This window comes from Typopeltis vanoorti, chromosome 19 (assembly GCF_054136105.1).
Source record: "Typopeltis vanoorti isolate ZY-2024b chromosome 19, IOZ_Tvanoo_1.0, whole genome shotgun sequence".
In the NCBI taxonomy this organism is placed as follows: domain Eukaryota; kingdom Metazoa; phylum Arthropoda; class Arachnida; order Uropygi; family Thelyphonidae; genus Typopeltis; species Typopeltis vanoorti.
In genome coordinates this window covers 62,374,608-62,400,163 of record NC_143567.1, presented here as the reverse complement: position 1 = coordinate 62,400,163, position 25,556 = coordinate 62,374,608, and the positions used below count along the sequence as shown (strand labels likewise).

Here is a 25,556-nt window from a genome sequence, read left to right as displayed (position 1 = left end):
CTTTTAGATTTCCATTTTTTTTTTTTTTTTTTGTCATTAAAATAACTTTTTGGAGGAAATAAGTTTTACAGCAATGCAAGCATATATCCTCCCACACTATAGGAAACACATGCATGTAGGTATAATTCAAAAGCCTAATATGAATGAAATCAGGCAATTTACCAATACATCGTTATTGACCACATGACACATCAACAGGCGGGGTCAAATTTTCATTGCATCTTTTTAACAAATCAGAATCAAAAAATATTAGCATTCTAATTACAACGGAAGTGACTGAAATCCTTAAGGAATGGATATTGTTCTATCAATTTAGCAACTTGGTAATACAATACTTATATAATATCAAAGAGTCAGATATGATAAACCTTGTGAGCAAAATGCATAAGCTTTCAGATTCCTAATGCAAAGTTGGTAGGTGAGTAGCCAGCTGAATAAATTTACATTTCTCTCATATGGAATATGAGAGAAATGAGCCAAATCCCCAAACTAGCAGTACACAAAACAGTGTTCATACCAGTTTTTAGTTATGGATCTGAGAGTTGGGTTAGAAATAAAGCACCTCAATGAAAGACTTGATACCACAGATGTGAAAATTCTGAGAAAAATTATGAGAGTCAACAAATGACATCAATGGCAGAATCATATTAAAAATGAAGATATGAGAGAGGATGTAACATTGTTAACATTCAAGAAAGTGTAAAGCAGAGATAGTAAGGTAATGCCACTTAAATAGAATGGGTGAAGAAAGCTTAGCAAAATAGGTCTTTGAAGCCAAAATGGCAGGAAGACCCAGAGGAAGACGGATATCTAGGATTGATTCAGTCAAAAGTGCCTTAGAAGCATGTTAGATATGACAATATTGGAGTAGTGCTGACAAGTAATATACTAATTTTCTCTCTCATTCCATATAAATTTATCCAGCTGGCTGCCCACCATACCAGCTTTGCATTAGAAATGAAAGCATTACACATTTTGTTCTCAAGGCTGTTTATATCTGACTCTTGGATATCATATAAGTATTGTATTATCAAGTTTCCAAATTGATATGACAGCACTACTAATCATGTAGTGCTGTCATAGTAGCCTGAATATCCCTTAAGGATGCATATCAGGAAATAGATGATGCAGGCAGCGTTACCACACACTTTCCTAGCTGAATCAATTTTTTTTTTTAATTCCCTTCACTTCCAGAGTTTGCCACTGTGACTCCAAGATTTGGTTCCTGTTTTTAAACTGCTTATTTGTTCCATCTGTTTGCATAGTTGAGCCTACAGTTAAACACTCTAGACTGTGCATGTTTCCAATAGTCTACAGGTAAACTGTACACGCAACTAAACAAAGAATATTAGAGAAAAAAATGGAACAGTTTAAAAACAAGGGCCAAACTTTACAGTCTCAGCAGTAAACTCTGTAAAAAATACTGATTGATTCAGCTAGGGAGGTATGTGGTGAAGTCTGCATGCCTCCCTAGCAGAATCAATGCTTTCTTAAGAGTGTTACTGACTAGGAGTATCCAGGAGTAATATGCATTTATGAATTAATTATGAATTAAATAATTCATAAATGCATATTACTGCTGGATATTTCTGACCAGCATTCTGTTGTTGCCTATAACATTCTGTAAGTTTTTCAAATAATTACTTCAGATTTCTACACATGCCTTCACAGCTGAATCAATCAATATTTGCTTCAAAATTTTGCCTGGATCTATAAAGTTTCATGCTTGATTTTGAAGCTATTTCACAATTTCCTCCAGTAATTATATATTTGAGCCTACAGTTCACAAATGAAAAGATACTCAACTTTGATTCCTTTCAAACTTTTGTGCGCATTTCCCTTTTCAGTGTGACATCATTTTTATTTTACTCAAAACTGGATGGTGATTACTTCATTTTTTCCTCTTTTCCATCAAAATCAAATTCTCTACATACTCTCGTATCACGCATATGTTAAAAGATAGCAATATCAACAGCAGCATATCAATATATGTTCTCTCTATATGCATTTGTCTATGTTTGTGTTGGAAATAATGAGCAATCCAGGTCCTGAATAGAAATTCAACCAATAATGACCATTATTATTAGCCCTCTCCTTTTCTCCAAATTTATACATGACATTTCATTTTCTAAGCTACTGTTTAGTGTCTCCAAAAAAAGACCATTTTTCTCCTTTATATTGGCTGTACTCCCTGATGACTCAAAGAATTTCTCTTCTTCTTTTCGGTATCTTCAGTGCAATCCTAAGCATAAATAAGTTAATGTCCAATTTCTAGTTTGATGTTCACATTACCATGTGCGAAATAAACTTTGTTTTAGTGTCAAATGCTATCATTACTCTTTCCTTTTCCTGATCACTACTACCTGCATAGTTATTTTTAGAATCTTTCTTTTTTATTTTTCTTAAGAAATATCTCTGGGTAACACCAATTAAGACAACATAGTATATCTGTTAATTCCTCTGCTAACTCACCTCTTTTCTATTGATGATTTTATATTTTCAATCCTGTTGAGTTTGAGCTTATCCTAGTAGCTGTCTTATAGTTCGCCCACCGATTAGAGATCCTTGGACACTTCTGCGCATGTCAGAAAAAGGAAAATCCATTCCGATAATAGGATAATCAATCTATCTTCTGGGATGAGTTTGTTTATTATTACAGGTCGGAAAATTTAGCTTTTCTTTTACGAACATTGCTGTTTTTAAAGTGTAACTATTTTGCTTGTATAACAGTTGGAAAAATATACGTAGAATATTAACAAAATTAAAAAAGGTATAGCATAAAACAAAAATTTAACTAAGTTTATTTTTAATAGTTTTCTATAAAATAAAAAAATAATTATACAGAAAAACAGAAATTTTTTCAAATGAACTTAGATATTCTAAACTTACAGTTGAGAGAATTGAGACACTTTAATGTCCTAAACCAATTAATTATTTATGACTTGTTGTGACTCTTTTAACAAACCCATGCAAAAAAAATGTTGGAAAAAAAATACCATTATCAAATCCTTTTAACCTTCAGAGTCATCTGAATCGGTGTCTGAATCGTCATCACTTTCACTTAAACTGATCACCAAAGGTTCGCATAATTCTTCGATAATTCCGTCTCTGTCCCAATACATATTTTCCAATGAGGTGACATGAGAGCAATATTTTCCCCAGTTTTGAACTGTAATACTTTCAATCGCCTGTTCTGAAAGCTTAAAAAGTTTCAACATGCCAATATCTCCAGTTACGTTGCGATGGCAAACGAAACTTTTCACTTCTGCCCAAATATACTCAATAGCATTAATATCGCAATAATATGGTGGTAGCCTCAAAGCTAGAAATCCATGCTCTTTGAGCATAGTGTCAAATTTAAATAGTTAAATTCTTTTAACAGTCGACCCTGATATGCCAGCAATTGCACTTGCACGTTTTATGACTTGAGACAGGGGAACAAGGAGACGGCCTTCTGACGATTCTTTTTCACAGAATGTCAGCACATTATTCAATATTCTTTTGTGAGAGCTACTGAAACGTTTAACAACAGAACTTGTTGACTGTACTGGATCCATCATACAAATTAATAATAAAAAAATAATGAAAAAAAGCGGCAACAAAAATCAAGCTACTATAAACTAGTACAGTGACAGACAAGAAAGCATGTGATTTCGCATGTTGGCGACCAATTCGTACATCCTTCATTTCTTTCTCCCCTTCCGCATGAATCGACTATTCTTGGCAAAATGCCAAGGAGAGACCTACAATCGATGGGCATACTGTACCAGTGTTCACCCTGGTTCCCTTAAAGTAGAACTTTTTATAAATGGGTAATATGCCAAGCTGCATTATATCCAACTATGATATACCATCATGTGGTTTTATGTGATTTAAACCAACAGAGTAGAGTTTGATAGACTGTCTCAAATTGCCAGTCCATTTTCATTATTTGGTATCCAGGTAGATACAAATCAACATGATGCATGAGAGAAGATAAGGATTAGGCATTAGCTCAGAAGCTCTGGCAGGCTATTCACATTCCTTACAGACCACATGCTGCTCTTCTCTACCAATATTTAGTGCTGATTCTTAAATCTTTGCTTATTTAAAAGCATGAAGTGGCTTAAAAAAAAAAAAAGAGTTCTCTGCAGCAGTGTTTCCATTCTTTTTTTTTTTTTTTTTTTTTTTTTTTCTTATGTGGTTACCACCTAAAAAAGGTTATTACTAAACCCAAAACCCATAGTACATTTGTACCACGGGTGGGCAAGGATTTTGTTTTTTCATTTTTGTCAATTTTTATACATTTTTTGTAATTTTTTTATTTATACAATGTCTGGAAACCCTGCTCTAGAGACCAAACATGGAACTTTTTCAACCACTTCAGGCCTCCAAAAAGTGGGGAGGTGGTCTCACACTGGGCAATGAAATTTATCTTCCACCTAAAGACAATCACAAACATCTATGCCCACAGAAGGAATCGAATCCACAACCTGTTTGAAGAGTGGGTATGCTAACCACTCAGCCTATTAGGCCAACATATTTAACTCACAGTCCATGTATAATACATAGTACTAATAAGTTACAGGTTACCTCCCCTTTTTTTGAGTTGCATTATCATTAAAATTCATGGTACTAAACCATCATATGTTTCCATCCTTTCATATGCCTTATAAAACACTCTCCTTCAAATTGTCAATAAAAAGAAATACAGTTTAGTCAAAATGTCTAGTGCAATGGTTGAGCAGTAGAGAAATAATGAGAATTGTTTTATTTATTTTTGGTGTTTGTTGTTATCACATGCTTTCCAAAGAGTTGGCAGTTTGCTGTGAAAGAAAAATTCATCTTATTAAGAAAAAAAAAAAAAAAAAGCTTAGAATAATCAAGGCAGTTGGTCTTGGTTTGAGATGGTAAGATTCATACCAAAACAGCAGTGAAGTTTTTCCCATCATAGACAACATTTTAAGGCAACTGATACTCAGTCATGGATGATCATGTGGTGTGTATATATATAAAGGAAATAAAAACACAGTAACAAACTCCACCACACATACACAAAAGATGCATATAACTTCATAGCAAACTTGTAGGGAAGAAATGTTACAGTAAAAGATTTACTATAGTGATTTTGTTTTTCCTTCCAAAAACCAATGCTATGAAGCTATCTTTGGTCAGGATTTCTACATACACACACAAACAGCAGAACTTTCATAAGAATATCATGAGGGAATTCAGTCGAACAGTCAAGTTGGTAGTACCTACCACTAGTTACAGTATTTTAGTGTAGTCTAAGCAATCTATAATAATACATCAGTATTAATGTCTACCTGGAAATCCAAGTCCCAAGCACTTCATACTTCAGTTCATTTAAGAATGTGAGATTTAAATAGACTAAGCATCAACACTTCTAATAATTTCATAGTAAATGATGACTTCAACTTGAAACATTCACAGTACACTTCCTGCACTGCATTACATAAAATGACCTTAACAGGACATCACTATTTAAGCCAGCAAGTACTATACAGATAGGAAACTTGAAGTAAGCAATGTACCTTAATGATCTTTAAAATCATTTCATTTTGTGCACAGATAAGTCATTTAGGTGTCAAATCAAAACCCTCCTCGACTCCAAACTATGATAAGCATAAAAATGGTACTAGAAAATCAAAAGACCAAAATAAAGTTACATAAAGTTTAGAGATAATCACATTCACAGTTTCACTGTATCTACAAAAAATCTATGAAAAATTTTATTCACAAAGAAAATAAAAAAGCACATACGTTTTTCTTGGTTCTTTATCATTAGGACTAAGTTTACAGATTGAAGATTCTGCTGAACAATGTGGCCCTAGTGGGAGAGGAGCAAAATAATTTAAAATTTAATAAACACTTGATTTCATAAAAATAGATAAAGCATTAAAATTAAAAGAAAAATTGATTTTCATAAAATGTTGCATCACACAAATTTCTCCATCTAATGTGATATAATTATCTGTTTTGAGTTATTTTCTTAGAATAATTAGTTCTTATAGTAATATTACTGCTGATTTTTGTGCATTTATGTATTTGATATATTTCCAGATATTTTGTTGGAATACAATTAACATTAAAGTGGTACAGGTAACCCTCATATAACGCAGATGTTAGGTTCGAAAGAAATGGTGCGTTATACATAGATCACACAGAAAAAGTAGGGTTATGTTCTCAAATTTTTTTTTTTAAATTATATAAATAACAATGACATATCCAACAAAAATATATTTTTATTAAATCACATAATTCATGTAAGTTAAGAAAACATATAAACTATGAAACAAATACATAGTATAAAATTATAAAAATTACAAATTGTACGTAAACTTCATTGCCCATAATGCATAAATGTTTCAGGCAAAATAAAATAAAGTGCATATTTTAATCATCATCACTGTCTTCAAAAATAACATTTCGTAGATGTCGAGTGTCCAGACGACATCATCACTTGAAATCTCTTGGACATTATTTGTATAATTCTCATTGCATACTTCGGCTGGTTTAGTTATTAAGAAGTCTGTAGCTGATGTAACTTTCTACATCGGGTACAAAACACTTGAAAAAAACAATTTTTAAACATGCTAGCTGTAACCCATGCCTTTTTGTTGACCCACCAATCAACAGGTAGAGTGAACTTGTAGAGCTCTTTCATAGCACGATGATTTGAGGATCGGTTAATAAACATTGGTTTTTGTCATGTAATCACCTGATGCATTACTACAAAAGAGTAGAGTAATTCTATCTTTGGAAACTTTGAATCCAGGAGCTGATCTTTCATTTTTCGAAATATAGGTGCGTTTTGGCATTTTTTCCCCCCAATATAACCCGGATTCATCCGCATTGAACACCTGGTCTACACTATAACCACTTTCTTCAATGATTTTTAAAAGTTCTCTTGGGTATTTCTGGGCAGCTCTGCATCTGCTGATGCTCCTTGGATTTTAAGATTATGCAATAAAACCGCTTTTTAAAGTTTTCGAGCCAACCCTTACTGGCACAAAATCCATGCTGAGAGCTTTCTTCTGAAGAATCTTGATCAAGTTCTTTTAAATGTTTATGGACTTTGAGAGTATTTTGTTTAATAAGATTTCCCTCCAAAGGAATTTTCTTTTGAGTACAATCTTCTATCCAAATCATTAGAGATTTCTTCATTTTTTCCATTAGAATATCGAGTACACGAGCAACTTTGCACTTACCGTTGCCCCAGCAACTTTCTCAGATTTTATTTGATTGTTAATTCTCCATTTGTCAACCGACAAGATTTTAATTTTTTCTTCGAGAGAAATAAACTTTTTTTTCAATGTTGGTTTTTCCTTTCGTTGCAGTTTTAGCAGCTATTACTATAAAAATAAATTTTTACATAAAAAGAAAGCATTACATATTAATTATGAATGTAACTCACCAGAAAATAAAGTGCTCAGCTCGAGATTAACACACTATGATTTTTAATGCGCTTTTCTGGCAGAAAACGTATTTTCAACAATAAACACTTTATAAGGTAAACAATTGATGTACATGTGTGATACAGGTAGACACAAATTTAATGAAGATACAATTTGATTTTTAAGTGACGCGGTGAAAAAATCTCAAAAGATACAAGGTTACTACAATTTGTAGACCGTGCTATACCGAAATCGCATTATATAAATACCACATTATACGAAGGTTACCTGTATTGTAAAATGGTGCCAAAACCTCACAAGAACAAAGAGGAGTGCTCGTGAAATAGTTAACAATTTCACTAGCCCTCCTCTTTGTTGCTTTCCCGTGAACATTGGAAAAGGTTGAAAATGATTAGAGAGGCACTGGAAGGATGAGAATGATAAGCAGCAAAGGGAGAAACAAAACAGTTCAAGATTTCACATAAAGATAATCAGGTAGATAAATCAATTATAAAAAGAAGAATATTATATGGTATGGAGATCCTAAAATGTGATTAATGACTGTGATTAGTTCATGTTTTCAGGGCTTTAAAATAAAAAAAATTAAAAAATTAACAAATGCTACTGAAAAGCAGATAAGTAAAAGAGATGGTAGTCTTGGCAGAAACAAAACATTTGTTTGGTGATAAATACGTTATGGAAGGAGACTGCTGGAAGAAGTGTGAGTCAAGAGTGAGAAAGTGAAAATAGTATGTTACCTAGATATGACAGAAATGAATTAAGAAGAGCTATAATGGCAAAGGATTTCAGGCATAGGCTATAGAAAGAATGGTTAAGAGTATTTGGAAAGTCTAGAGTGAGTTTGAGGGAAGAATGTATAAGAGAACAACTTACATGAATGCATTTGGTATCAGGAGGCTGGAAAATTTATTAATTGGTATGAGACCAAACAGAATGAGTCAGGGAAACTAGATCATGATGGAAGGAATGGTGAAAAGCAGTGCAAAAGGAGCAACCATATTATGTAACTGTGTTAATGAGAGATGTGCATTATCATGGACACAACTGTGAGGAAAACTCGATTGCATGTTCATCCAGGTCGAGCTTATTAAGCAAGTGCAAGTTGTCCAAATGGGTCACACAGACTAAAGAAGTGCATATACAAAAAAGCATGCATGTAACTTATGTCTGTACATAAATGTCAGGAGTAAAACAAAGAGAGTAGAGTTTGATGCCTTGGTGGACATTTTGGAGCATCAGACTGTGGGCATTAGTGAGACCTGGCTATCAGAGGCAGATATATTAACTGATATCAAGTGTAAAGGGCACAGTACTTTTAGGAAAGACAGAATCGGAGAAGATGCGAGATGCTGCTAATGATACTGGAAGATTTGAGCCTAGTTATGGTAGAAAACTATGACTGCAGTACAGTAACAATTCTCCATGTGGCAGTGATTCATAGTGAAGACTTTCTGGTTGGAGTAATTTGTTTATAATTAAGAAAACAACACTCGACATTCTGACCTCTGTATTGAGGTTATCATCAGGAAGACGTGTACAGGATACAAGTTACATGACACTACAATGTCAGACCTCTGGTGAAACAATAAATAAATAATATAAAAAAATTTAAATAAAATAAACTTTTTATACATATCAGTATAATAATATACAGATGAAATTTTAAAAAAAATTATAGCAGAACTGCATTAAAAAATTTCTATAGTCCTCTCATATTAAAGTTTTCTTCTGTTTGGGATTGATCTGAATGCAATATGGGTTGAAAATGGGTTCTCCAGATTCTTGGAATTATTAATCCATCATTCTTATTTAGATTTGGATGTTGTTACATCTCACAGACTTCTTTGAACTTTCTTTCAAACCAGGTTTTGGTGCAGTGCAGGGACTTTGTGCCTTTCTAGTTGATTCTGTGACATGTTTGAAGTGCATGGTCTGACAGGCCTGTTTTACCATAATGGAGGAATTTAATTTAATGTGGCATTTATGTTTGTCTTTTCTTATTGGGATGATGCACTTTGTTTCCCTTATGTAGGGTAATTTGCAGGTGCACTGAATTTTGTAAATCCCTGAGTGGGCAATGGTATGGAAGAGGATCTTTGGATGATCGATTAAATTTCTTAATTTTGCAAGAGGTTTGAAGGTTGCCTTAATATTGTATTTAAATAGTGTTTTATTATTTTTTCTGATAGGCCTCTAATGAACAGTATGGCTTTGGCCATACCATACCATACATTACAGGCATATCAGAAAAACAAGAGAACGCAGAAGAGGTTGTTCAACTAATGAGTGTCCATTTTGCTAAAAGCTATCAACCTATTGTATATAACATTGAGTTCACTGCTACCTTTTCACTGAATGAAGAAACTCAAGTGTATGAAGAGGAAGTATTAGAGTTGTTGCACAAACTGAATAATTCAGCAATAGGGATTGATGGGATATCAGCACGGATGCTAAAAGAGTGTTCAGCTGAACTGACTATTCCTTTGACCAGGCTATATAATTTGAGTCTCAGATCAGGGAAGATTCCACAGGAATGGAAAGAATGTATGGTAATCCCATTGCACAAGAGTGGTGCAAAGACTGATATATCCAACTATCAACCAATCAGTATCTCAGGGTGATGAAGATTTTGAAATAATTGGTTAGGGCTCGCATTCAGAAATGGGTTGACAATGAATCTCTATTTTGCAATAAACAGCATGGGTTTACTACGGGAAGGTCAGGTTTCAGCAACTTGCTCACATTCTATATTAATTTTACCACTGAACTAGACAAGGGGAATGGATACACCATGATACTTTTGGATTTTGCTAATTCTGACAAAATACAGCATGGAAGACTGTTGCATAAATTGGAGAATTTGGGTTTGGATTATAAAATATTAGCATAGATAAGAGGATGACTGACTGACTGACTGACTGACAGATATTAGAAAGTGGAATACGAGGGATACAAGATTTAAAGTAACTAGTGATGTACCCACAAGAATTAGTCTATGGTCCACTGTTATTCAATCTGTGCATTAATGATATTGGGAAGGATTTGACAGGAGACATACAGCTATTTGCTGATGATGCAAAGATAGGTAGAGTAATCAGGAATGCCGTTGATATGCAGTACTTGCAAAATGATTTGAGTAGGCTTGAATTGCAGGCATAGGAAAATTGATGTCAGTTCAATGTCCATAAATACAAAGTCATGCACTTTGGCATGATTAGATATCCAATGTCATATTATATTGGTAGGATTATGTTAGAAGAAACTAATCAAGCTGGGGATCTTGGAGTGTTAGTAGATAGCAAGTTGAAGTTAAGGGACCCTTGTAGCAAAGATTGCAAATACAACTCAAAAGATAATTGCAATGCTGAAATAAACTTTCACATGTAACAATAAGGAAGTCGTTTTGCCTCTTTACAAGGCCTTGATAAGACTTCACTTGGACTATTGTGCACAGGTGTGATCTCCTGGTTTCCATCGTGATTCTGATATAATGGAGAGAGAGAGAGAGAGAGAGAGAGAAAAAAAAAAAACGAGTGCAAAGGAGAGTGTTAAAAATGATATCAAGATTGTTGAATACTAATTATGAAGATGAATGGAGAATTTGTAGACTGTAATTGAGACTTACAAACTTCTGAAAGGGCCATAGAGAATTACAGTTGATGGTATTCTTTATTTTATGGAGGGGTGGGGAAAGGACAAGCGGGCATCCGCGGAAGCTGAGAATGAATGCCACTAAGAAAGGGGTTAGGAATAGATTTTTCTCTCATAGTGTAGTGCATGACTAGAATGGATTGCCATTGGATGTTATGTCTGCAAACAGTGTGAATGAATTTAAGCATAAGTATGATAGCTGGTGTGTGTAGTATGTAGCCTCCCTCGATGAGTCCCGGACTCCCTTAAGGCCATCTCTCTTAATAATAATAATAAACCATATACTAAATATTAGGAGGGGGGAAAAAAAGCAGTTTTCTTCATTTTCAAAAGGCTGTCTAGGATGAAGGGATGAAAATAACCAAATAGGACCAGGCTTGCTTTATACCTATCAAGAATTTCTCATAAAAACTACAATTTTATTTGGTCTCTTCCACATAATTTTTTTGGGGTTCATATTCAGCTATTTTTAATTTTTTGCAAAGTCTGAGGCCATTTTTTTCATAAAAGAAAGCTTCAATAGAGGCAATGTTAGACTTACTTATTCTACTACATGTATTCAAACAACATATAAACAATCAGACATGGATTCAACTTGTGGCTTACAGGATTGAGTACAAAAAACACTTAAAACATCTAAAGCAGGCAGCTGCCATCTTGGAAAAAAACAAAAACAAAAAAAACTTGATCTCAAAATACAAATACAAAATCAATAAGTATACACCTTGAGCATTAAAATTAGCAAGGGGAAAAAAGTTCAGAAACTAGACAATCTGAAAATCAGCTGCAATTAATTTTTAAACCATACTAGGATTAACTGCTGTATTAGGGCATTAATTAATTAGATTTTAAAGAAGTGATGACAGGTCATCAAGTCTAACATGAAAGTAAAAATGGACATGGGATTTTTTTCTGAATTTCAATCATTGCTATCTCAGAAGAATTACATATTCAATTGAATTTTTTAATATGTCATCACACAGTTATTTACATAAGTTAAATAGTACCATAAAGAAGTCAGTTTAAAAATGTAGGCGTATTATAGTCACCAGTTATAGTCAATGTATTTATCAATTTTTAATATCTACTAACTTAAAAAATTAAAAAAAAAAAAAATCTGAGCATTTTGTATAATTTTAAATTATAATATTTTATAGCAATAAAATGTGACTGGTTGAGCAATTACCGTATTTTCCGGCGTATAAGACGTACTTTTTTCTTTGAAAATAGGTCTGAAAAACAGGGTGCGTCTTATATGCCAATACTCAGTTTTTTATTACTTTCATTTTGGAAATTTTTTCTGTTCTGAATTATGCGATTTCTTTCTTGCTTCCTTGTGGTATGTGAGAGTATTCCAGTTACGCAGAGTTCAGTGGATGTGCATGCGCTGTCATCGACGATCACAGCTGTGTTCCTGTTCGTTTAAACTTGGTGTCATGGTTGGTGCAAACGGTGATAAATTTCTGCTGTTAAATTTTCTCTAAATTTTTTGCCAAATTATGGCTGAAAAAAACGTTGGCATTGCTACAATATTGCATACAAGCTATGTGCGATTGCATATGCTAAAGAACATGGAAAGAGGGCTGCAGAGTGACATTTGGGGCCACCCCCAACTGAAAAAATGATAAGAACTTGGCAGAAACAGGAAGATCTAAAAAATCTCTTTTTTCCTAAAAATTGTGTACAAAAAAAGGGAGTGCATCTTATATGCCGGCAAATACGGTAAGTGATATTCCTCATCTCACACTTTTCTATAATTTCGAATATACTATACATTGGAAAGCACACCATAAAAATTATAATTATATTTACCTACTGATGTAACCAGACTTCTACATACATTAATTACAAACATTGAGTCTGGAAGAAAAGGTGACTTTATGATGTAATTATTCTCAGAAAGAGAAAGGCTGCTTAAATCATAATGAGCACCATCATTATCATCTGTACTACATTCTTCAGCATGATATGGTGGACAAGCATACAATGTTGGCCACTGAAACATATACGTGCAGTCATCAGCTTCAGAAATAAAAGATGGTCCATTCGTTCCTGGAGTAGTGGGATTACAAGTAAATGTTATGATAGTAGATCGGTTGTAATGCTTGTGACAATTTCCTTTCCCGTTCTCATATTTAAGCTGGATAATGCCATCATTATAGATCAGATGACTATTTGGAAGACCTAATGTATAAAGAAAATATGAGGTGACAAGAGTATATTTAAATATTTAGTAGTAGAACATATATAAAATAATGTGGCATAAAGAAGAACACCAAGGAATGTTACACATTTTTAAAACAAATGTACATACAGATTTCTGCAATATAAATGTTGCTTAAATAAAAAAAAAATTATGAAGATATGCAAGATTTTAAATTAAGCATGTCTTTTTTTTTTTTTTTTTTTTTAAATTTAAGACATATCACTGTTTTATCTTATGCTAAAACTTCAAAAATGTGCTGGCTTTTCAGGCTGATGCATGGTAGTCAGTTCTGGATTCTTTAAAACAAAAGCTGCAAAGAAAGAAAAGGAAAGAGTTGGTTTTGGTTTGGAAAAGTAATTAAGGCTATTGGACTTGCATAACATGCAAGCTTAATAGCCTTAATTGCTTGACCTTCAAGCACATTGGCTTTCTATACTGGCTAACTACATATTCATTATGACAGCACAAAATAATCATATCATGGCATCCAAAGCAACACCCAGTAATACAAAGTGCATTTTTTTTTTAGGCTAATTAAATTATACTTAATACTGCCCTGATAGCTTTACTTCTTTTACACCAGTACTTCTAGCATTGATGAAGCCTGCCAGAGGAATTGAAAAATTGGTGTTACTAAGACCAAAACAGGAGAGTATTAAGTATAATTCAAGTACTGGGAATAAGGAAAGGAGGACACAGTTACATTATTCAATATTAAACATTAAGGTAAATCCTGGGTAAATGGGTGACAATTTCAAAATGAAATAACTGGGTAATTATGTCTGTAAGCCATGAGAACTAAGTAGAGAAGTAGTACAGGAATTTGAGAAGTAGTAGGGAAATTTGAGTAACAGCAATAGTAGCATCAGAGGAATTTGGTCATTAAAGAGAGTGGTTGAGAACAGATTGAGTTTGTTCATCCAAAAACTGTTGAAATAAGTGAGACATGGTTAGGTGAGGATGACATCCTGACAGGAACAGAGATGGAAGGGTATGATATGTTTCATGAAGATAGAAAGGGTAAAAAGGGAGGTGGAAGTGCTATTGATGATAGAAAAAAAGTCCATACAAGGGAGAAATAGTGGTAGTAGTTTTGAGGCAGTATGGTGTGAGATAGAAGTGAATACTTTGTTGGATGTTGCTATAAACCTGGTAAATTGGAGGATAGTGACCTAGAAATGTAAAAGCAAATTAGCCAAGCAAATGGGAAAAGAGTGATCATTATGGGTGATTTTAATTATGGCAATATAGATTAGGAAGACAAGACAGCGACCAGAAATAAAGAAAATGAGTGAGTTTTTTGAGGGATAACTACCTCAGGTAGCATGTAACAGGAGGGCATACAAGGATTGAGAGTCTTGGATTTGATTATCTCATCACAGGATGTTATTATAAATGAAGTGTCAAATCTCCCTCCAGTTGGTAATAGTGACCATGAAGTGATAATCTGGGTGGTTATTAACCATGTGAGCACTTCTGTGAGGAAAAGGTACATGTGAAATTATAAGGCTGGTTATATTTTATTCGTATGGGGTTCCCCCCCCATTCCTCGACTGCCCCTGAGGACTGGTTGAGCCCGCCTAATGAGGGATTAATTATGTATTTTTTGACTGTAGTCTGTGTGTTCATGGAGCCAGTTTGCTTGCTTGGAGGAGGAAAAACCCCAGATAAACCGTGGACAGCAGGGTCCCCCCCCCTGCTGTCCACGCCCAAGACTGGCTAACTTGGCTATGGCTGAGGAAGATCAAGTTCTTCACATCATCGACAGAAATGGAAGGCATGGATTTGCTAAAAGGAGGTCATGTTTTATAATCTACTTGCTTATTACAGTAAGGTGATATGCAGTATTGGATGTGGGAGATAGATCCTACAATACTTAGGCTTTGCAAAAGCATCTGATAAGTTGATGGTCAAACTAGAGCAGATGGGGTTGGATATTACACTAGTGCACTGGATTGGAGATTATCAACAAGTTGTGTGGTGGAGCAATATATCAGAAGAAGAAAGTCGCTAGTGGTGTGCCTCAGTAGTCTGTTTTAGGACCACTGCTGTTTAACCTGCATGTTTACAAATGATGCAAAGTTGGGATGAACCATGAGGATTAGAGCAGATGTTGTGGCCTTACAAGAAGACTTGAATAGACTGAGTGAATGGGCATGGGAGTGGGTATGCTAGTTCAATGTTGTGAAATGTAAGGTTTTAAAATTTGGAAAACAAAAATGGAATTGGAGGTTGAGGAAATAAAAGATCTTGGGTAAAGTTGGATAAGGATCTAAAATTTAGAGGACATATTGCCTGAGGGGAGACTCCACTTAGGCTTTAAAAGAATGCAGAGAACCGACCAGGGCTTCTGACCTAATGTCCAATCCTTACCTTCTTGTGGTGCACCCTGTTAGGAATCTATCTGGATACTGAATGAAAGAGGATGGGCTTGCAATTTGGAATTTAGCCAACCAAATTGTATTCCTATCGGATTAAACCAAAATATAGAATGATGGTACAACATGACAGAATTTCATGCCAGCTAAGGCATCGTCCAATTAAACAAGGCCCTATTGTTTTTGCCAGGAAACCAGGGCAATCAGCGAAAAGTCAGCTACTAGAACAAATCTTAAAATACGCCCCAACTCAACATCACCAGAGTTCAAGATCAACATAAGAAGCCTGAATGGCAAAGAAATGGAGCTAGCTGAGGAATTAGATAAGTACCAGATCGACATAATAGAGGCGACTGAAGCAAAAAAGACAAAAACTGGTGAGATCTTTCTGAGCGATACATACAAAATGTTATATTCAGGCAATGACAATCAAGGAAAAGAAGGATTAGCCATAGTATTCAACACTAAATAAGAGGCTAATCTTCTTGAATGGCAGGCAGTTTCAAGTAGAGTAATGTGGCCAAATATCAGAATGGAGAACTGGACATTGAGACTTATTTATGTCTTGGGGATCTAAATAGCAGAGTAGGAAATGATTGTCAGACATACAAAAATATTTGCGGAAAATTTGGAGAAAAGAGCAAAGCTAATAATAATGGAAAATACCTGTTGGATTTCTGCTCAAGACATGAACTGATTATTACTAAAACAATGTTCTGACATAAAAATGTGCACAAATTCACATGGAGAGAAGAGGGAAGGAATAAGAAAAGTCTCACTGACGATGTTATTGTTAATAGTGATGATTTCTCCCTGGTGCAGGACACCAGAGTGTACAGAGGATTTGAAATTGGAAGTGATCACTATTTAGTCTTGAGCAGGATAAAACTGAATTTCATATTGAAAAGAAGAACATGTAAGAAAGTTTTAAAGCGAATAAAAGTTGAGCAGCTCTCAGATATAAACTGTAGACCAAAGTACAGAAACATTATTCAAGAACAAATGAAAAAGTTTGAGAATAGGAACCAAATCTTGGAGATTCAGTCAGAGAGTCATGTGGTGAGGTTGTCTGCAAAAAAAGAAAAATCAGAACTCCATGGTGGACACAGGAAGTTAAAGAGACAGTGAAGGATAAGAAGAAGAAAGCATATCAAAAGTTCCTGGCCAAATAAATCGGCTTGTGCTCTTAGAGAATACAGAGACAAAAGTTAGGAAGGCTTTGGTAAGAACATAGAAAATAAATATCAAGAAGATGGCAAGATATTCTGGCGGTTGTTGAAGAAGCTCAGAAATGGAGGAAAGAGTGCTGTAAAAGGAATTGGAGATGATAAAGTGACATGAAAACTGTAGAAAAAGATATCCTTGATGTATGGAGTAATTAATTCAAAAAAGTGTTAAATGAAACAGTCAGTGATGGCACAGTGGTAAAAAATACTGACCATGCATGCAATCAGGAATACATATCCATACTTGAAGAAAAAAAAGCCATCAAAGGCTCGAAATGTGGAAAGGCAGCAGCAGTAGATAATCCATGACTCTCACCACATGATTCGAACAGAAATGCTCAAGTATGGAGGTATAAAAGTCTTACAGTGGCTGCACTGCATAGTTCAGAAAGCCTGGACAGAGGGATGAATTCCAGATGATTGAGTAGAGCACTCATAGTATTCATATATAAAAAGGGAAATAAAACTGAATGTGAGAATTATAGAGGTATTTCTTTACTGAGTGTTCCTGGTAAGATTTACACAAATATACTTGAGAAACAAGTATATTTGTGTAAATTTGAACAAAGGCTGTCAGGATCATATCTTCACTTTACATCAAATAGTTGAGAAATCATGGGAATATAACAAAGATCTGTATTTAAGTTTTGTAGATCTGGAAAAGGCATATGACAAGGTGCCAAGAGAGAAGCTATTCAATACGCTGCAGTTATATGGTGTCAATGGGGCATTATATCAAGCAATACTTAGTCTTTATTTGAGCTGTAAGTCAGAAGTTAGAATTGAAGGAAGTAGTACAGGAAGATGGTTTAATGTTAAATCTGGTGTGAGACAAGGATGCACATTATCCCCTCTGTTATTCATTATCTATATGGATCACAGTATGAAGGAAAGTGGTATTAAACATGATATCAAAATTGGAGATGTTAATGTCAGCTCTTTGCTTTATGCGGATGATGTTTACTTCTAAATAAATCTGCTACAAGTCTGCAAGATTCTCTGACCAAATTGAATAACTGTTGTAATATATATGGTATAAAGGTGCAATAACAAGACAAAGACAATCAAAATAGGCAGAAGCATTGAAAATATCAACTGCATTGTGAATGGAGAATCTATAGAACAAGTGAAACACTTCAGCTACTTAGGCACGATATTTAGTGAAGATGGTAAATTAAATATGGAAATAGACAACAGAATCAAAGCTGGTGTGATAGGAAGTCAAATGAATAAATTTATATGGAGTAAGATAGAAATTAGTCAAAACACTAAATTAGCTGTATACAAGACAGTGTTCAAACCAATTTTAACTTATGGATCTGATGGCTTTGTCAGAAGTAAAACACGTGACTAAAGACGAGACTAAAGACAGCAGATATGATTGTACTGAGAAAGATTAGGGGAATGAACAGATGACATCAATGGTAATATCATATTAAAAATGAGGATATTAGGAAAGAACAAGAACTTGACATTGTCAGCATCGAGGAATGCATTAGCAGAGCTAATCTCAGGTGGTATAGTCACTTAAACAGAATGTGTGAGGAAAGATTAGCAGTGTTCTCTGCTGGGTTGGCAGGAAAAAGACCTAGAGGAGGATCAAGATATATGTGGATTGATACGGTAAAAAGTGCCTTAGAAGTATAAGATCTGATAATGTTGGAGTTTTGACAGGTAACAGACTGATTTGAAGGAAAATTGTAGATAGGAGTTTAGTAATGATGTAAATTTTTCATGTATTACTATCATATCCTGTACATGGCAGGAATCTGATGATGATTGCCAAAATTTGAGGACAATACAATGAATTCTGGGAATGATGAAGAGGATACTTACTTGCAGAAGTAAAGCGATTCTGGTGTAATTGGCTCTGATTTGGCCACATATCGACTGCTGTGCAGAGACTATGAACTATTGATCATCTGGTTTTTAAAAGGATGAAGAGATGTTGAAGAAAGTTCAGAGGCAATTGACCAAAATAGTTTCTGATCTCCAGGATGTTGAATATGAAGAAAGGTTGAGACAATGCAATTTGCAGAGTCTAGTGTATATGATAAAATGGTTGGAGATTGGGGTTTCAGGTCAGGTCATCCCTGAAAGCAGTACAAGGAGAGTGCGAGCAAGCAAGTGAGAAGCAGATTATTTGTATGAAGAGTTGTGAATGACTGGAATGCCTTGTCTGAGAGGGTGGTGTCTGCAGAGAATTTGAATGTGTTTAAGGCACAGTATGAGCTGTGTGTGTTTATATATGATAAAAGGTACCTCCTAGATGAGTCTGTGACTCCGTGGGGGTCTTAAGGTAATAATAATAAAGTAAAAGCTGAATCTTATTGATGATCAATTGTTACCCATTTACCTAGGAATTGAGTTTATGTTTAATGTTGAGAGTATGAAATCAATCTCAGACATCGAAATGTTTGAGAACAATTTGAAGAAAACAGTAGGACTAATAATAAAAGTTCCTGCTAGCTTTCTGATTAAGAAATGTACTAGTCAATACTTTCACTAATATAATATATAAATTATCATAAAATGTTTTATTTTCAAATTCACAAAGAACTTGAAATTAAAATATATGCTGAAAATATAACCTGAAAAAAATAGGTTAATCAAATTAATATCTGTGAAATAGGAAATTTTAACATACCATTTATGTTACAATTTAAATTCATTAGGAGTAGGAGTTGGTTCAGCTTCAATGTTAAGATTAATCATGAGAACATGTTGGACATAAACAGCAAACTTTACTGCTTGCTGCTCATGCCCAACAATGTACATTATTTGATATTTTAAGGATACTTGTGACATAAAGATTGAATAATATAAACACGTAAACACAAGAAAGATATTTAATTAGCCAAATATTTCAGTTCTGAAAATTGCAGACCATCTTCAGTGGCACTACAAGAACAGTTTTAAAAAATACAAGGTGGAATACTAACAATAGATTATTTAAAAATAGAACAAGCCACGTGATGTTATATCACTAAGTATTAAAGGAAATATTATTAAGCAGAGACATGATTGAAATAAAGATATTAATTAATAATATAAAATAACAAAATTAATTTGAATTAATGAGTTATTCTGATAAGACTTTCCAAGATTTTTGATACAGATATACAGTCATTCCGATTCAGGTTAGGATGATGGAGTAATGCCTCTATGCTTTCTTTGAATAAACATTCAAATTTATAACGGGATCTATGCAAGAGGTGAGTTTTTGACCAAAGGATGTTGTGGTTAGTTTCAATCCCGTGCTGAGCCAATCCAGATTTTTCAGGTTTGTTGTGAAGAATGGAGGATTGATGTTCTTGGATTCTTTTTTCAAGAGAGCGTCCACTTTGTCCAAAATAGGACAGATCACAGTTGCAGGGAATTTGATAAATTGCAGGAAGAGACATAGTTGAGCATTTGTCTTTAGGAGAAGGAAAATGGGAAGATAATTTGTTAATAGGTGAATACGTAGCTGTTAACTCATATTTCTTCAGAATTCTTAAGATAGGTTCTGAAATCCTGGAGATGTATGGATTTGGAACTCGATGTATTGAATCTTTGTTGTTTAGTGGTGGATTATAAGAATCGAGAAGATGTTGTGTGCTCTTTTCGAAAAAGCCATTAAGTTTCATGTGTTGTTGGATAGCAGAAAGTTCTTTCTGTAGAAAATTAGAAGTAGAACAATTAGTTTTAGCTCTTCTGATTAGACATTTTATGATTCCTGTTTTTTGACAAGGATGATGGGCTGATTCTTTAAGAATATACTGACCTGTGAACATTGGTTTCCTGTAAACTGTAGTTGTAAGAGCATTTGAAGGTGACCGGATAAGGAGAACGTCTAAAAACGATAACTGGTTGTTTTTTCCATTTCCATAGTAAACTTTATACGATGATGTAAGGAATTGATACTGTTTAAAAAAGATGGTAAGGAGTCTTTGTTGTGAGGCCATATAGTAGAGATGTCATCTATATATCTTACCCAAAAGGATGGTTGAGGAAAAATAGATGAGAAGACGACTTTTTCTAGATGTTCTAAATAAAAGTTGGCTAAAGCAGGAGAGAGAGGACTTCCCATGGCCTTTACTATGGAAACGGAAAAAAACAACCAGTTATCATTTTTAGACGTTCTCCTCATTCAGTCACCTTCAAATATTCTTACAACTACAGTTTACAGGGAACCAACATTCACAGGTCGGTATATTCTTAAAGAATCAGCCCATCATCCCTGTCAAAAAACAGGAATCATAAAATGTCTAATCAGAAGAGCCAAAACTAATTGTTCTACTTCTAATTTTCTACAGAAAGAACTTTCTACTTTCCAACAACACATGAAACTCTATGGCTTTTTCGAAAAGAGTACACAACATCTTCTCGATTCTTATAATCCACCACTAAACAACAAAGCTTCAATATATCAAGTTCCAATTCCATACATCCCAGAATTTCAGAACCTATCTCAAGAATTCTGAAGAAATTCGGAATGACTGTATATCTGTATCAAAAATCTGGGAAAGTCTAATCAGGATAACTCATTAATTCACATTCATTTTATGTTATTTTATATTATTAATTAATATCTTTATTTCAATTATGTCTCTGCTTAATAATATTTCCTTTAATATTTAGTGATATGACATCATGCAGCTTGTTCTATTTTTAAATGATCTATTGTTAGTATTCCACCCTGTATTTTTTAAAACTGTTCTTGTAGTGCCACTGAAGATGGTCTGCAATTTTCAGACCGAAATATTTGGCTAATTAAATATCTTTCTTGTGTTTATGTGCTTATATTATTCAATGTACATTATTCACACCTACTGTTACTTCGCTATCACAACCTTGTAACTGACAGTGCGTAAATTTTTGTGCATCAAAAATTCAAATAGTTTGACAAACTTGTAAAAGACTTTGTCCACTGTGTATGCAATAACATGAGAAATACAAAACAATCAAGGCAATTGCAAGCAGTTGCAGAATGCCATTTGCAGCTATTTCTAATATAAAAATGTTATATTAATTCATATGCAGAAAATCCACACAAAATAAGTATAATCAGCTATGTTACCACTGATAGATGCCTTCAGACTAGCTATAAATTCACATGTATGATACAGTAATTAACTTCTTAATAATATGTAAATATTTTGTCTTAAGTATCTTAAGACACAGTCAGTACAGTTATTAAACAACAATAGGAATTATTTTCATAAAAACATTATTATTAGTGCACATGCTTACATTGAAATCCCTTAAAATTTAACTGATAAACAGGCCCAATCTTAACCGTAACAACTGTTCTCATTATCCCAGAAATCTGAGAAATTGTTATTCTCAAACTGTATAAAATAAATTTATCAGTTATATTTTAATTTAATTACAGCCAATAGATTTTAATCCTTAAACATGCTACTGTATACATAGAGGGATTCCAATGTAACTATGTTCATCAATGTGGTTTTTTTTAATGTAATTCCTATTGCTTAATAACTGTACTGACTATGTCTTAAGATACTTAACACGAAATATTTACATATTATTTAAAAGTTAATTACTGTGGCATAATGTGTGATTTTATAGTTATGAATACTCCACGGGTTTCTCTATATAAGAAAGTCTTTGGACTAGACTAGAAAATCCACTGAATAGATGACACGCTCCACTTTCTGTTCTGTATAATGTTTTCTATAGATGTTCTCATGAGTACTACTTCAATAGTGAACTAGATGCCATGGTTCCTCCATTTTACTGTAAAATGGAAGATGCAAAAAATAAGTTTCTTTCATTCTATCTACCTCTTTCCTTTGAAACTGTACTCCAATCTTAGGAAAAATCCTGCTAAAGAAGGATTATTGGAAGAATTCTTTCTCCCTGACCACTTTCCCCACATACATGGAAACCTCATAGGTTTTGTGAGCTCCCATGCTCCAGATTGATATAAAAAATTAAATGACATTGTTCTCATTCAAAAATGTACAAACAAAGCTAATCTATGGTCACTTAAACAGAACGAGAGATGAAAGATGACCAAACAAAGCATTTAAAATTGGTAGTTAAAGAACACAATATGGGTGGGTTGGTACAATTGTTAGGAATGCTTTAGAAGATTGAAATATAAAAGATGATTCAATCACACCTGATAAGCAGGCCAAAATGGAAGAAAGGTGTTAAACAGAAACTAATAATGAAGCCTTAATTGTGTTCCTAACATAATATCTAATACATCCCTTAAGTGTAAATTAAAGATGCCCAGAATTTTATTCTTGGTTTAATCCTTTATCCGCACATGAAGTAACTTTACGACTGGGCAACTCATATATAGAAGCTAATGACTTCACATCACTTGCCTTAGTATCCCATAATGCAAAGCACATACCCTTACAAGCATGCATAAGGACATGCTTTGCATTATGGGATACTAAGGCATGTGATATGAAGTCATTAGCCTCTATATATGAGTTGCCCATTGAAATATAAAATGTCATGAAGTTACTTCATGCGCAAACTATTTGCTTACACTTGGATAAAGCATTAAACCAAGAATATAATTTTCTGGCATCTTTAATTTATAGTATAACCAAGTGGAAAAACATTCAACATCCCTTAAGTGTATATCATCAGTGCTATCTAGATTTGGTAAGACTGAGGATGAATTGATGCAGAAGTCATATCTTCTGGGTCTAGATCCAAATGATGATACCACAATAAAGATTGAAACTAGTCTAAGTAATAACTCTTTCCATAATGCATAGCAGCATGTGTCTAAAAGGGAATAAGCTGTGCATATGATACTAAGGCAATGTATGTGAAGTCAAAACAGTCTCTATATATAAGCCTTGTCATGAGATACTCCATGCGCAAACTTTGTGTGCTTAAACTTGGAAAATGAAAATATAATTTCTTACAATTCAGAAATATTTTGACTGCAAGGCAGCAATATATTTATCTGTGAAAGTCTTGTTCAGAGGTCAAAGTATTTATTAAAAATAAATAAATTAAAAAAAGTACAGAGATTAAGTTCATATTATTTAAGGAAGGAAGGAAAGTGATTTTGTGTATGTGCTTGTGCATGCATGCAAAAGCATCTACATAATGAAGCAAACTGCCTCATGAGAAAGAACTATTATTACATGCTACTCGATGCCATCACAAAATATTTTATTTGCATACACATACAGATTTCTTTCAATAAAAGGAGAACATAAAGAAGCAGAAGAGATCACGATCCATATGGACTGAGGCAACTGAGCATTATAGAAGCAAATGTAACAGCAGATGACATTATGTTGACAGGAATCTATCTGTGCTAGACTAGCACATCAATCCCTCAATAGGTCATTGGTTGACAGTGATAATAAGTGAGTGACCATTTCAAGTGTTATCCATCATAATTCACTGAAAAACAAAATCATACATCAAATTTTCAAAAAAAAAAGTTCTCTTCCATTAATATTATAAGAGATTTAAAATCGACTAAAAATTGTTTTATAACAATGATATATAATACTACATAATACATGAACATTTTACCTGCATTAATAGAAAATTTATCATCACTTGGTTTTAACTGACAAGCAGCAGCTTCTTTGCAAACATCAGGTACCTGAAAACTACCCAGGCTTCCACACACATTTAAAACATATTCAAATTCACCAGCAAGTACTTTGTATGGTGCTTTATTCATAAGAGGACTCAAGTCATACTGATAGCCATAAACAGGATCACTAACTTTGCAGTTTTCCCCTTTAGTTTCCTATAACAAAAATATAAATCATAATATGTAATTTACACAGCTGACCAAAAATATTCATCACACAACTGTTATTAATGCTGTTTTCTATTCACATGACTCCCATCTATGAAAGTTTGTAAACCTATAGTACATGGATCTGCTCTGAAAACCAAACACGGAACTTTTTTTTTCAAGCTATTTAGGCTTCAAATAAGCAGAGTGAGGATCGTATGCTGGATGATGAAATTCATCTCTTGCCTGACGATATTCACAAGCATCCATACCTATACAGGATATATAAACTCATGTGCCGAAGATTATGGTAATATGCCAAAAAATAAAATTTTGGCATACCAATCCCATCCTTGCCACAACTTTTTCTTTCCAGTCCCTAAATACACTAGACTGGCACAATTTAATTTCAGGCTTGATTCAATTTTCAACTTAAACCTGAAAAAGTGATTCACATTGAAGTTAAGGAATAAAAATGTTGAAGGAATAAAAACTATGTAGAACTGAAATGAAAATATTATACTAACTAAATTAATTATTTACACACCAAATGTTTGCCAGTATAATCAAAGGTTTTTAAAGATACACTCAGCAAAGACTGAATGAAATGACCTCAAGAACAAGCTCAGACATATGTATGGAGGGTGATAATGGTGCTCTTCATTGTGATTTTCTATGATTATGCTGACAGGAAATAGGGTGGAGTACCAAAATTTGTGTTGGATTACACCTTAGTTATATTGCAGTTCACTATGTTCTGTAGAACAGGAACCACTTCGAGGAAAACAGTATCTGAGATTTGAAACATAATCTGTGTAGTAGTCTGGCTTTCTTCCACCTGACAAAATGGTCTTCATCCAAGGCACATTGTGCTAGTCTGGCTTTTCCAAACTTTAGCCTCCAAATCCAAGAAAATTTTGTCTTCAGAACCTGCACTGC

The 25,556-nt window shown here is 33.9% G+C and overlaps 1 protein-coding gene across 2 annotated transcripts in view; it reads right to left on the bottom strand.

Moving 5' to 3' along the window:
* Lerp (lysosomal enzyme receptor protein) overlaps positions 1-25,556 on the bottom strand; it is a 514,158-nt gene that overhangs the window by 225,546 nt on the left and 263,056 nt on the right. For both annotated transcript variants that reach the window (XM_090408956.1, XM_090408955.1), the window contains exons 21-23: positions 24,404-24,626; positions 12,882-13,253; positions 5,764-5,830 (exon numbers count right to left, since the gene is read on the bottom strand). In XM_090408956.1, coding sequence (XP_090265082.1) covers positions 5,764-5,830; positions 12,882-13,253; positions 24,404-24,626 — 662 coding nt within the window. The remainder of the gene's footprint in view (positions 1-5,763; positions 5,831-12,881; positions 13,254-24,403; positions 24,627-25,556) is intronic.